At 49.8% G+C, this 13,030-nt stretch overlaps 7 protein-coding genes across 7 annotated transcripts; 4 read left to right on the top strand and 3 right to left on the bottom strand.

The window, feature by feature from the left end:
* Window positions 1-545: 545 nt before the first annotated feature.
* On the top strand, window positions 546-1,728 carry AKAW2_50055A (tyrosinase family protein; the record flags this gene model as incomplete). The annotated part of the gene is made up of 4 exons (XM_041689830.1): window positions 546-860; window positions 910-995; window positions 1,055-1,376; window positions 1,447-1,728. 4 exons carry the CDS (start codon window positions 546-548, stop codon window positions 1,726-1,728), a joined length of 1,005 nt encoding a protein of 334 aa, XP_041543476.1.
* Window positions 1,729-3,175: 1,447 nt separating this feature from the next.
* On the bottom strand, window positions 3,176-3,673 carry AKAW2_50054S (uncharacterized protein; the record flags this gene model as incomplete). Its single annotated transcript, XM_041689829.1, has 1 exon — window positions 3,176-3,673. The coding sequence occupies one exon, from the start codon at window positions 3,671-3,673 to the stop codon at window positions 3,176-3,178; it is 498 nt and encodes a 165-aa protein (XP_041543475.1).
* Window positions 3,674-4,079: 406 nt separating this feature from the next.
* On the top strand, window positions 4,080-4,592 carry AKAW2_50053A (aegerolysin family protein; the record flags this gene model as incomplete). The annotated part of the gene is made up of 2 exons (XM_041689828.1): window positions 4,080-4,180; window positions 4,265-4,592. 2 exons carry the CDS (start codon window positions 4,080-4,082, stop codon window positions 4,590-4,592), a joined length of 429 nt encoding a protein of 142 aa, XP_041543474.1.
* Window positions 4,593-5,161: 569 nt separating this feature from the next.
* On the bottom strand, window positions 5,162-6,217 carry AKAW2_50052S (uncharacterized protein; the record flags this gene model as incomplete). The annotated part of the gene is made up of 2 exons (XM_041689827.1): window positions 5,162-5,766; window positions 5,818-6,217. The coding sequence occupies 2 exons, from the start codon at window positions 6,215-6,217 to the stop codon at window positions 5,162-5,164; spliced, it is 1,005 nt and encodes a 334-aa protein (XP_041543473.1).
* Window positions 6,218-7,644: 1,427 nt separating this feature from the next.
* On the top strand, window positions 7,645-8,899 carry AKAW2_50051A (uncharacterized protein; the record flags this gene model as incomplete). Its single annotated transcript, XM_041689826.1, has 3 exons — window positions 7,645-8,027; window positions 8,076-8,496; window positions 8,549-8,899. The coding sequence occupies 3 exons, from the start codon at window positions 7,645-7,647 to the stop codon at window positions 8,897-8,899; spliced, it is 1,155 nt and encodes a 384-aa protein (XP_041543472.1).
* A 192-nt stretch (window positions 8,900-9,091) lies between these two features.
* AKAW2_50050S (YncE family protein) lies at window positions 9,092-10,021 on the bottom strand (the record flags this gene model as incomplete). Its single annotated transcript, XM_041689825.1, has 1 exon — window positions 9,092-10,021. The coding sequence occupies one exon, from the start codon at window positions 10,019-10,021 to the stop codon at window positions 9,092-9,094; it is 930 nt and encodes a 309-aa protein (XP_041543471.1).
* Window positions 10,022-10,450: 429 nt separating this feature from the next.
* On the top strand, window positions 10,451-12,764 carry AKAW2_50049A (Zn(II)2Cys6 transcription factor; the record flags this gene model as incomplete). Its single annotated transcript, XM_041689824.1, has 5 exons — window positions 10,451-10,589; window positions 10,658-11,519; window positions 11,570-11,989; window positions 12,055-12,296; window positions 12,349-12,764. 5 exons carry the CDS (start codon window positions 10,451-10,453, stop codon window positions 12,762-12,764), a joined length of 2,079 nt encoding a protein of 692 aa, XP_041543470.1.
* Between the last annotated feature and the right edge of the window lie 266 nt (window positions 12,765-13,030).

Here is a 13,030-nt window from a genome sequence, read left to right as displayed (position 1 = left end):
CTCCGTATAGGCGAAAGCTTGCTTGTATCCACCCCCAGGTGCGACAGCAGTAGCCGAACGTATTTAGACCTTTGCAATTTCGCAAAGCGAGAACAATTGAGTTTACATGCCCGCCGTGGCTGGGCGATCTGTCACTGGAATGCACCTCGCATACCAAACAGGAAAACCAGACATGTCGCCAAACCAGCACAGCTCCACCAAGGCCGGGGCGCGGACCTGCTGGTCAATCGGTTGGTAGACGCTTGGAATATCTTTATCGCAATCTTGGCAGCTAGACATGGCTATCTGAACAGTGGGGTACCCGGGTATTTCGGGATGTCGGTCAGGAGAGGTGGCCGAAATCAGCATGACCTAAAGAATGAAGATCGATCGAACTATCTGCGATGGGACAGACATAAGCTGCCGCGTCTCCTCCCCGCCGATTTCGTTTTGGGGCGGAAGCCGAGTGGATCGTCGTTGAGAGAGAATTCATCGCGTCTCCTTTCCTATCTGTTGTTTATTATATCGACCGCCGGCGGGTTAGAATCCTACCTGATACGTTAAACATGATGCTTTCCGCCTTTTGGGTTTTGGCCTCCATCGGGCTGGCCTCTACCAGCGAAACACCAGCTTCTGATGCTGTGACCAGCCTTGATCCAGGGTTGTTCTCAGGCGGATGTACGCCAGAGAAGATGAGCATTCGAAAGGAGTGGCGGAATATGACCGAGGTCGAACAGAAAAGCTATCTCAAGGGAGTCAATTGTTTGATGGATCTTCCTGCGCAAACGGGGCTAGAGGCCACCACGAACCGCTTCAGCGATCTGCAGGCTTTGCACCGTGCCCTTACTGACACCCCGGTGGGTGACATTATCCATAGTGTGGTGAGTTCGTTCGCGATACACAGTGGCAGAGCCGAATCTGACAAAATAGGGACAATTCCTGCCCTGGCACCGATACTTCCTGCATATATATGAAACATTGCTGAAGGAGCAGTGTGGCTATACCGGCCCAATGGCGTAGGTTTTGCCCCCCCCCCTCATTGGCACAAGAAGAAAGGAAGTTGACTAGATTGGAGATGGTGGAACGAGGCATACGATACGGATTCCGGGAATCTGTTCCGGTCGGAGATGTGGGATGCAGATGCGTTTGGTGGCAATGGCACGGAACCTGATGGATGTGTGACCGATGGGGCCTTTGCGTACTACACGGAACATATTGGTCCCCAGGAACAAAACACGGTGTTCTGCATGAACCGCAGCTGGGGAAATTACGAGGCGATATTGAATACTACTGGTGCGGCAGTCGCCCACTGCAATACATTCGACAGCTACGACGAATACTTCGCTTGCATTGCCGCCACGCCTCACCGAGGAGGTCACTGGGCGGTTGGTGGAGTGGTGAGTGCCTGGTTTCCCTTGACGCGAAGGGGGTGGATTCAATGAGCTGACGCGAAAGTAAAAATACTAGATGGCGGATGTAAAAACCTCTCCTGGTGACCCGCTCTTCTATCTGCACCATGGCTACATCGACCGTCTGTGGTACCGGTGGCAGATGCATGATCCCGCCAAGCGTCTGTGGGACATGGGTGGCCCTGCCATCAATGAATCGGCCAATGTCGAGCCCGCATCAGGCTGGCCGCAGACGACCCTCAATTATACCTTGACCACATTTGATATAATGCCGGATGTCACGGTAGCCGACGTGATGAACCCCGTTGGGGGATACCTCTGCTATAACTATGAAGCCTGAAAGGCTCAGATTTTGACTGGTCAGGGCATCTTCCCCTAACCGGGGGCGCCTGCGGTCCTTGTATCAGGTGATCGCAAAGCGGTGATTAGAAGAATTGTTCGCTTTATTATAGAGATAGAAGTCCGAGGCAATTGCTTCTCTTGTTTGCACGCATGTATAATATCCTCGAAGCTCCTTGCCAGGCGATGTGCATCCCTACACTTCCACAACCGGACTTGCCCTTCCGGGCTTTGTAAACCGTAATTTCTTACACACTGCAGATGCGATATGTCACCTCGATCATTTGGTTCGATCATACATCGTTTGATTATGCAAAGATACGAATGTTGTCTATGATTGAAGAGCTTTTGACTCCCTGGTGGTTGCAGAGACTGACCGGGTTTCAGATGCAATTTGGTCTTTTGGAGCGGGGTGGGCATGGTGTCACTGTCACCTCTTTCATCCAATGCGACCCATGTAGAACCAGTGAGTATCGAGCAATTGGGCGGATGAAACTAAGTACTCGCCATCCCCGCCTCTGCCTTGCATCTGAACCGCAACAAGCCGCTCCCGCGTGACATGGGAGCAGCCGTGCCATCCACGCAGAATTGGCTTTCCAGTTCCGAATGTTCCTGACCAACTCGGACGAGCAAGCTGGGGTAGGTTACTATCCTTCTCTAGGCTGATGCCTGGGTTGATACTGTCACTGTCTAGGAGACCATATGGGCACGTGACCTCTTTCCGACGCTGTTTCGAGAGCCCTTATCTACTGCATCGGGTGGGCAGATTGGCATCTAGAAGTTCACGCTGTTCTGAATAGCCGTTCATCGTCGGTTTCTGTCTCGTAAGTCTGCAATATTACCAGCTGACGTCGCCTGCATGAGTCGTTGGCCTGCGCGACCGTCCCGAGCAGTATGCTGCTCATTCGTGCTGTAGACGGCTGAACGTCGTATCTGTTGCGCGGGGATTTGACCTTGACGATCTACCCTTCATCTGGTTAGAAGAGTCTTCCGATCCCTAACATGGTTTCTACTTACTTAGTACTGCTCTGAATGAGGGGGAAGGATCATCAGTGGCCGGACAAAGGCAGGCAAGTGGTCACGTTGGGTCGGGCGGATCTTCATCCGATCGGCTGAGACAGACCTTCGCTGCAAGAAGACTGCAAGTGCATGGAGTGTCGTAGATTATCATGCCCCGATCCGGTGATGGTCTGTTAAGTAAGTTATGTGTAGGTGCATCCCTAGCTTTCGGTCAATTCCTGCCTGCATTGGTGTGCTTGTCTCGGATGGCAGGCAACCTACGAGTCGACTCTCTACTACTGCGTTGCTATGCATTGACTTGTAAGGGCATGCAAGTGAAAGGTATACACACCCTGGCGACGTGCAAAGCGAGGCGCCGTTCTCTACACCATGTATAACTCCTTCCGATCAACGCAGCCTGTTATTTGTGAGTTATAACCACGCAGAATCTAGCCCTCGACGTTGAGTCTGGCCCTCCTATCAGCACCCGCCACGACTCGCTGCATGTCCAAGGGAGAGCTGCAGGCATCACATCCTAAAGAAGTAATAAGAAGATACCAGTGGTTCAGAAGCCAGGTACTTTGAAGACCCAAGCCAATAGATGAAACCGAGCTGGTTGGTCCCATTATTACGAGGGGCGGAGAAACAACTTTTGTAGTCGATTGAAGACTTGCCAACTTGAAACACTTTCTGGCCAGGTCTCTTTGGCCAATTTTCCAGACCAGGTGTCTCGCCACCAAGGGAAAAAGGCGAGATGACATCCAATTAAGAGGATGGACCGGCATCGACAGCTCTGCCGATCCCTGGAACCGCAACTGGTGATCATTGGCCCAGTGGTGCGGGGAAGACAAGCCGGGGGTAACAGGCGAAGCAAACCTAAGCAGCTGCTGCTGCACAAGAAAAGTGGTGATGCCATCGGTGCCAGTGACAAAGATACCACGGGCCATGACGCCACCAAGTAACACCACAATAGACTCGCCGAAGAAGCAGTGAGCAGCAGCCCGTCACTTGCCGGCCCACCCCCACAATCCCAGCATCTGCAGCTCTTCATCCGTGGATCAGCCCACCGTCGAGCCAACCACATCAACCCACCCTGCCGTCATCTGATCCTCTTTCTCTGCTTTGCCCTCTGTCTCTGGTCTCCTCTCCATTCATTCATCCAACAAATGGAAGACTGATCAGCCCTTGCCAATACCCGTTCTTGAATCACCCCACAGCCGGGCCTCAAGCAATAAATAGCCCCTTCGGTAGCTGCTCGACTCGCTCCTCTCTCTCCCATCATCCTCAAAGCATCACAGCATACATAGATATACTTACCCTTTTTTACTCACCTGTTGCCCTGCTTCATTCAAGATGCTTGCAGCCGGCCCCATGGACGACCAATGGGTCTCCTTCCACATCCGGGACCACCTGGACAAGGGCGAGATCTCCGTCCGTCACACCGTCATCGAAGGGTACGTCGTCTATTGGACTGTTCAATGAAATCACCTCAATTGGTTTTCTTGTCTGGTATACTAACTGATAATCTCATCGAATAGTGGTGAATTCCACGACCCCAATAACCGCAGACAGTCCCTCACCGAGGACGAGATTGATGAAATCACCATCCCCTCGTACGGCATCGGTGAGATCTGTGCTCGCGGTCGCCGCGGCAGTGAGGGCCGGCTGGACCTCTTCCATGACGAGGAAAAGATCTGCGAATTGCACTGGGATAATCGCCAGGGCAATCGCGTGAACATCGTCGAGATGCTGGACAGTAATAACAAGTATCGTGTCGAACATGGGGGATGGAGCCCAGAGGCTGGACCTCTGGGCCATGTCTACATTGACATCTTGGAGCAGCAGAAGAAGAAGAATAGCAAATAACGGCGTTTAGGATTTTGGAGTTATCCGGCGAGGTCCGGATGCAGCAGTGCTGCAAGGGAGGGCGTTAGCATATTTTGTTTGTCTTTGAATCGATTGATTGTGTCGAATGTTGTATAGGAGCTGGAAATCACATCATACTCAATAGTCAATGCGAAGTGAATACTCTTATTTCAAACCATCGTGGAAGAACCAAATGAAGTGGTGCTTGGAATAAAGGTGGTGAATTCGGGCGAATCATATTACCAATTCTATGGTGCATGTGTGTTGTGGCACGGGGATTGCAATTCTTCGTGGTGATTGCGGATAGCCAGCAGGTGACCCAACGGGTTCAACCCCACAGCTAGTGTTTATAGGCACTAGAATTCATCTGGAATAAATTGATGCAGCCGCAACTTGGATAATTCCTGACAAGTTGAATATTCATTATTCGTCAATTCTGCAGCATGTCGAAAGCCACGCTGGCTGTTTGTTCCTCGTACCACTAAATGAGTGATATCCATTATTGGACAATGTGATTCGTTATGATATCATATTTACAGGATTCCAGAGTTCTTCGACGTAGTATGAGGCTAATCAGAGGATGGCCACACCATTAGGTGGACTAGCAACTCCACCAGGCACCTTAGACTAGTTAGCATCGAGCCACCAACAAAAAAACAATAATTCCGTACCTTCAGCGGAACACTACTGAAGAAAAAGCTCCATCGGTTCCTCTTCCGACACTCTTGGCTTAAGCGATCCAGATCAAACAACTCTCCAATGGGGAGGCCCCAGCCTGCTAGCAACCACTCATGCAACCAGAAGTCAGTATTCTGACACGGCCATGCTTCGAAACTGGGCATGTCTCCCGCAACAGCTGCGAAGCCTTCATCCCAGATCCAGCGCAGGGTGTCTTCGGATGATTCGACACCAATAGCCGGTGGGATCTTGTGATCGGCGAGCTCTTGGCACTGTTCTGCGGACAGCTTTTCATAGGCACGGGTCCAGCCTGTGCGGATAAATAGGATGTCTCCTCTTTTGAATGATGTTCCTTGATAAGCGGCGATGTCCTTTAGAGTCGAGACAGGGATGGATGTGGTAGCGAAGCAGTTGATTGATATCCTCTGTGCTTCCGCCCAGGAGGAGTAATCGAGGAGAACGCCGCGTCCTACAATCCCCCCATTTTCAACCCACACTGAGATGATCAGCACTGCATGCAGTTGTCGGACAAGGATATGAAACAAACCATGAATCCCATTTCTATCACCAGTTTGGATCTCCTCCTGAGTACAACCGTTTAGATAGATCTTCTCATTCTGGTACCCGTAGTGCCGGAATCCGTCCCACTGAGAGCTAATTTGCGTGTTGAAAGCAAGGCTGTCATCGTTGACAGCTCGCGGGGCTTTGTTCTTCACGACGTGTTCGAGTTTTGAACGGCCAAAACACGGCTTTTGCATACTATTCAGTGACCAGTCGGTGGATACGCGGACCCCATCGATGATTTCTTTTGTTGCTTCCTTCGTTGTCTCGGGTGTGAGGCGATTCAGCATACCTAGCTGGTCCAACGGACCAAAAAGGCCCCAGGCATTTCCGTGGGGACCGTCCTTCTGGAGAGGGAGAGCGTCAAAAGAGACGGAAGGCTCCATTGCAGGTGCTGTGGTGATGAGCTAAATTGGGCTCGCTACATGGAGGAGACCCCAGGATTATAGGAGGCATTTCAGAGTTTAATCTGGGGATAATGCTTCATGTGTGGGGGTCCGTAGGAATTCCAAAATATGGGGAAGACCGTATGCGCAATGATGGGGTTGATATATCCGACCGTGGCGAGGGGCGGATTTGGGTGCTTTTCCGCACGTTATAATCATAGTAGCACAAAGCTTGTTTGAAATGCAAGATTTGTGCTTGATTGACTCATTGATAGAATTCCTCGCATGAGATAGATACTGAATATCTTCGACTATGAATGTCTGAAACCTGATGCTTCACACATTGTCACATGGATCAAGCGTCGCTGCGGCTTCCTTGGAAAACGCCAGAAACACCAGAAACACCTTCGAACGCAGCTCACATGCATTTACGGAAAGTAAATAAATCAGCGCCTCATTCTGTCATTTCACTAATGCCTGCCAATATTATCTTCTTTCCAACCAGTCCGTGCTATACCTCTTCCTTAACCGAGGCTGACCAACTAAGACTTTTGTAAGTGGGTATCGGAGCGGAAAAGCCTCCGATATATCACTTTTCCGGCGCGGATATGCCATATTCAGACAAATGCACAGCCAATGCTTGGAGTGAGTGCATAATAAGAAAGAATCCTCGCGATCGCAATCCACTGCTAACTCTTAGAAAGCAGCCACCTCGCCTGTGTTCCGGTCCCCTAGCAAATAACAAACATATCCGCCCAGACTAGCTTCGGCCAGTCCCCACGATTGATAATCCGGGGCCCCGGGCTACCGTACTAGGAATTGGCAGAGCAATTGGCCAGCGGTGAGTAAAAGATGGTCGCTGATGCGGGGTGTTTCTCAATTGCATTTTCTGTCTCTGACCTGTTAACTGGAAGGAAAGTTTAATCGGAATGCTTATATAAAACAACCCATGTACACGGGGACGATAATCTAAGAGCATCCACTCAACCGTTCTCTGATATCTAGCATAATTGACACGAAATATGAATGATCCCAAAACAACTACAGATCATCTCGAGTCAGTGGAGCAGGATCAAAAGTTAGACGAAACACAATGGCCAGCACAGTTCGACCCAATTCTCCTACGTCGAGTAATCAGGAAAGTCGATTGGATGGTGATTCCATTCATCTGCATCACATATCTTATTACCTACATCGATAAAGCAATGATGGGCTACGCCGCCGTTTTTGGGCTGAAGGAAGATTTACATCTAAAAGGGACTGAGTATAGTTGGTTGGGTATGGGCAGCCGACTTCCATACGATAACACACTAACTCTGACAGGGAGCATGTTCTACTTTGGGTATCTCGCTGTATAGCTATCGGCCCAACCTGTAGACACTATACACTACTGACATGGGCAGTTTGAATACCCTTCGGTTTTTGCCATGCAGAAACTCTCCGTGTCCAAATGGCTGTCTGTCAATATCTTCATCTGGGGCGGAGTGACTATGGCTCTGGCGGCATGTACGCATTTTCAACCCTTTCTTGGTCTGCGATTTGTCCTGGGTGCTCTCGAGTCATGCTCCACACCAGCCTATCTCCTCATCACAGCAACATGGTATACTATTGAGGAACAGCCGATTAGAATAGGATGGTGGTCGACCTTTCTTGGTATTGCAAATGCGTTTGGGGGGTTGTTGGCATTTGCTATCGGCCATATTCAAGGCAACCTGGCGTCGTGGCAGTATCAATTCATTATAATTGGTGCTATATCTTCTGTGTGGGGGATATTTATGTTCTTTACTCTTGCGGATGGGCCGTCTACTGCGTAGGTTGTCTCTCCTTCTGTTTAGGTATACCGCTGCTAATGGCACAGTCGCTGGCTTAACGCACAAGAAAAGTATGTCGCCATCCACCGTCTCGGTCCCGTACACTCCGGCACCAGGGTGTCCGAGATCAAAAGGTACCAGATGTGGGAAGCCCTGACAGATCCCAAAACGTGGTTCTTCTTCCTCTGTGGAGTCTGCACGCAAGTCGTCAACGGGGCGGCGAGTAACTTTGGGAGTCTCATCATAGAGGGTTTCGGATATTCGAATCTTGTCACGACGCTGTTCCAGATTCCGTACGGCATGGTGATATTGGTGTCTAACGTGTCTGCCATGTATATCCAGCGATGGCTGCCAGGACAGAAGAGGTGTATCGTTGGTGCTATATATGTATGTCCCGCTCTGGCTGGAGCAGTTGGGATCCATACTATATCGCGAGACCACCAAATAGCTCTACTTGTTTGCTACTGGGTATATCACTTCCTGAAACTGCAAATTTATGATGGTGGTTAATTTATCCTAGCTTACAAGTACTTATACCGCATCATTCGCAATGATCATGTCTCTCATCACAGCAAACACAGGAGGGACCACCAAGCGATCGGTTGTGAATGCCATCTTTTTCATCTCGTACTGTGTTGGAAACATTGTTGGGCCATTTGCCTTCAAGTCCGACGAAGCACCCCAATATACATCCGGGATCATTGCCATGCTGGTCGCATATTGTGTTGAGATTTTTCTCTTACTCGGGTTCGCAGTCTATGCGGCATATTTGAATCGCACGAAGGATGGGATTACAACCACAAGTGGCCAGACGGATACCGACGTCGACCAGACAGATAGGGAGAATGTTCACTTTAGATATTCGTACTGATGAAGTGTCTATTGATCAAGTCAAGAGATATACAGCTGGGAAGCATTTGCAATACTCTAGTTTATTGGATGCAACAATATATGCATGTTTATAAATGAAGCTGCAGCACGTAGGAAGCTAACATAGAAGAGGGGAATAAGTCAGACAAGTCTATACTATATACAACGCTTTCTATCTCAATTATATGATACTCTATTCCCCAACATACGCCACACCAGTGATCGCACCCCCAACATCAGCCACAATGGTGTTCTTGCACGACCCATCCAAATTGGCACTGTACAACGAGCCGCCCAAGTCTCCAAAGAACATACGCTTATTCTTGGTATCCAGGGCGATTCCAATTCCCTCATGAAGCTTGCGCACCAGAATCTTTGGTTCCAGCTTACTCACAGGCGCACTGGAAAGATCCACCGAATTCACTGTATTTCCACGAGGTGGATCACCACGATCCGTCCAGTACAGCGTCCTCGTAGTGTGATCCAATTCCAAATCAATTGGTTCGGGAAGACCACTAAGAAGACATTCAACATCTGCCCGCGACTCCGCTGACTCTCCCTGTCTCATCTCAACCCCCATCCGATAAATTCGGCCAAGGTTGCCCTTTGACGGACCCTTCTGTGTCCAATATACCCACTGTGCCTCCTCGTCAACTGCAATGCCCACACACCAGTCGAGCACAGCCGGTGTGTCCGTGCCTTCGCTTGAAGTGGCCTTGTATAGTACCTCAATGTCGCTTCCATCTAGGTTCGCTCGCATCACCTTCCGGCCCTCGCGATCAGACCAGTACAGCTTCTGGGATCGTGGAGCAATGATTAATTGCTTCGGAGTGTGGGTGTATCCCTTCGGGATGATGGTGACTATGTTGTTCCCTGAAAGATCACAGCGCTGAATGGACCCGTCATCGGCGGAAGGAATTCCCATATTGGTCCAATAGATATACTGGCGGCCAGAGTCGATGGCAATACCGTCGGGCAGGGTGTTGAGTTGTGTGATCAGCTCGCGGAAATCCGACCCATCGGGCTTGCAGGTTAGCAGACGTCCATTGGGCTCGGAGTCTGAGATTCCAACATCGAGGAAATAAACACGTCCCGTTGCGGGAGGGTCAGGTCGAGGTGCCATCGTGATGATATGTATGTTGGGATTTAGTAGTGGTGGTTGGTGGTGATGTCAAAAGTTCGAATTGAGAAGTGATAGTAAGAGCCAAATGAAGATGTTCAGTTGCTAGGATATATAAGTCATGAGCTGTAGCCGGAAAGCTCGGGACCAGCGTTGTTCAACGGCCACTTCAACTTCCGTACTATTACATCTTGAGCGATTAAGTATCTACCATTCAGAATCGTGCTCCACCGGCATACCGATTCTTCCAAGTTTTAATTCCTCGGGCTTCTGGTAACTGGTTCATAATCGATGCCGAGGATCCGCTAGACCTCGGATTACCAAATCGGGAACGGAAGCGAATGACATAATCGCACGGGATGGATATGAGAACTTCGGATGGAAATTCGGAATCTCGTCCATTTCCAAGAATGTTGTATTCCTCTTCGCATCATGATGTTCTCATTCCATGCCGGCCACTCATCTCCACATGGCGAGGCCTTGAGAGGACCCAAGCCGAAACGGGCCAAGATTAGAATTGCCTGCAATGTGTGCAAGGCCAGGAAAACCAAGTGCGATGGAGCTAGACCAAGTAAGAGAGGCCAATAACATTGCTTGTCACACGTGGTGGAGAACTAAATTAGGCTCATCGTGCATTAGTCTGCGGTCCCTGCTTGAGACGGAAACGAACCTCGTATACCACAGCCTGTGAATACCGTGAGGGTGATATCAGTGAGCAGTCAAGCGGCACAACTCAGCAACTACTGGAAGACTACCCACAAGCACAAGCCAACGATAATGACGATGCTGCCAGCAGCTTCAGTGAAGCTGTCCCGACCGGCGGCTTATTTGGTGCATCCAGTGGTGCACACTTTCTTCAAGATGTCGGAAGTCAGCCAGGCGCAGCAAGGACCCCTACCAACCAAAGACAAATCCGGACCCCAGTTCTACCAAAGGCACTGCGATGTCTGCCGAAGTTGCAGAAACGTACCCAGAAAGCAAACGCCGATGTGCAATATGCGGTTCCTCCAAGGAAGCAGGCAGACAAGCTTCTGAGCCTCTACTGGGACTATGTGGACAGCGCCTACCCCTGGCTAGACCGACCTTCAATTGAGAACGCATACGAGACCTTATGGGTTCATGACGGTGAATTGATAATGGATGAGACCGTCCTACATTGCCTGCTGAATCTCATGTTCGCCACATCCTGTGTCGCATCTCAAGGGGCAACCCCGCTCGACCGCTACCAGTCCTCGGTTGTGTTCTTCGACCGAGCTCAGGCGCTGATGTCGTACAACCTGATGGACATGTACAACATCGAGATCATCCAGATACTATTACTCACGGCTGTTTATCTTCAGCATGAGAAAGAGCCCCAGAAGTGCTTCCGGATTATTGGCACTGCGATCCATGTCGCCCAGGAACTCGGATTACATATCCCCGAAACAACGGAGGGGATGGACAACCCAAAAGACCGAGACCTAGCCTGCCAAGTCTGGAATGGATGCGTTATCATGGACAGGTATGACACCGGAGCTGGGATCTTGAGTGTATATGCTGAAGCGATTTTAGAATCTGTGCCATGACTTTCGGCTGCCCCCTTAAGGTTCCTCGATCTGTCGCACAAGAAGGGCTGAACGCGCTAGTGCTCAGTTCCCAGGAATCAGGGAGTGATACTGTAACCGCTAATCTACCATCGAAACTAAACTTTTACATGTCATTTTGCCGACTACATCACATAATAGCAGAAGTACTGGAGACATTTTACTCCATCGATGATAACACGGTGCGACATCATGTTTCCGAAAATCGCAACGACCGTGAGGGAAGCTGCGCTGTGCGTTTCGATAAATTCGCGAGCCTATTTCGCATCGATTCTGCTCTGAAACACTGGGCTCACAGCCTGCACCCCTTCTTCCAGATGCCGTCGGAACTGGAAGATCCAACGCCAACCAAGCACATCACTCGTGAAGCAAATATCCTACGAGCCAGGTCTGTTACTCCGACCTTGACAAACGTGTCATAAACATGACCACTGACATCTCTTGTACATGAAGGTATCTTTCAGTCCGGCTTCTGCTGTTCAGGATATTGCTTCTACAGATCCATCAACAGAAAACAGAAAGTGCCCCCAGTACCGGTATCTATGCAGACGATGACCAGATTATGCCCCACGTCGTTTTCCAATGCCAGGTGAACTGCACAAAGGCGGCCGTCGACATGATTGAATTCATCCTCCGGAACTCCCCCGGACAGAAACAAGCGTATATCTTACCATCCAATTGGTATACTGTCTCATGTACGTTGCAACTTTCCCTAAGGAAGCAAAATTTACCAGCTAACCCAGGAAGACGTCTATATGGCTGTAACAAACTTGCTCGCCGCCCAGTCATCCCCGCAGCTTGTCGAGTACTTTTCTGCGGCTAGCTTGCAGGACATTCTGCAACATGCTCGAAACATTCTCAAGGATTACGAGAAACACACCACGCTGGCATCGAGATGCCGTTCTGCATTGAATCTGATCGATAAGAGCATTGGTAGGCGGGAATCAATAGCGAATATTGGGCCCTCTGAAGCGTTATCAGTTGACAGAGCTCATGAGAACACATCCATGCAGGACTTCGTCATGTGTGCTCAAGAGTGTCCACCAATCATAGGAGATGATTTGGGAATAGTGGAGTATTATACCTTCGATTGGAACAATTGGCCCATGTTCTTCGCGCAGCTCGGCGACGACACACCGCTCACTCAAAGTTGGAGCCTGTAGGCCTAGGCATTGATCCTTATGGACGTGTCATCTCCTTTGTGCATCAACAGTGTACGGTACCGATCGGCTACCTACTGGCAACAGTTTACAAAGCTCGAAAAAGCCCACGCGGAGTGGCGAAGAAGAGGTTCGCTTTACATATTTTGGATAAAGACAAAATCTAAACGGTCTGTGATACAGAAAGGAAATTAACGCTGATATATTGCAAAAAGAATGGATGCAACGCGCTGCAATTACCCTGCGATTACATGTGTCAAAGATGGGTT

This window comes from Aspergillus luchuensis, chromosome 5, assembly GCF_016861625.1.
Source record: "Aspergillus luchuensis IFO 4308 DNA, chromosome 5, nearly complete sequence".
Lineage (NCBI taxonomy): Eukaryota > Fungi > Ascomycota > Eurotiomycetes > Eurotiales > Aspergillaceae > Aspergillus > Aspergillus luchuensis.
The sequence above is the reverse complement of the archived record's forward strand: the minus strand, read 5'-3'. Positions and strand labels throughout refer to the sequence as shown.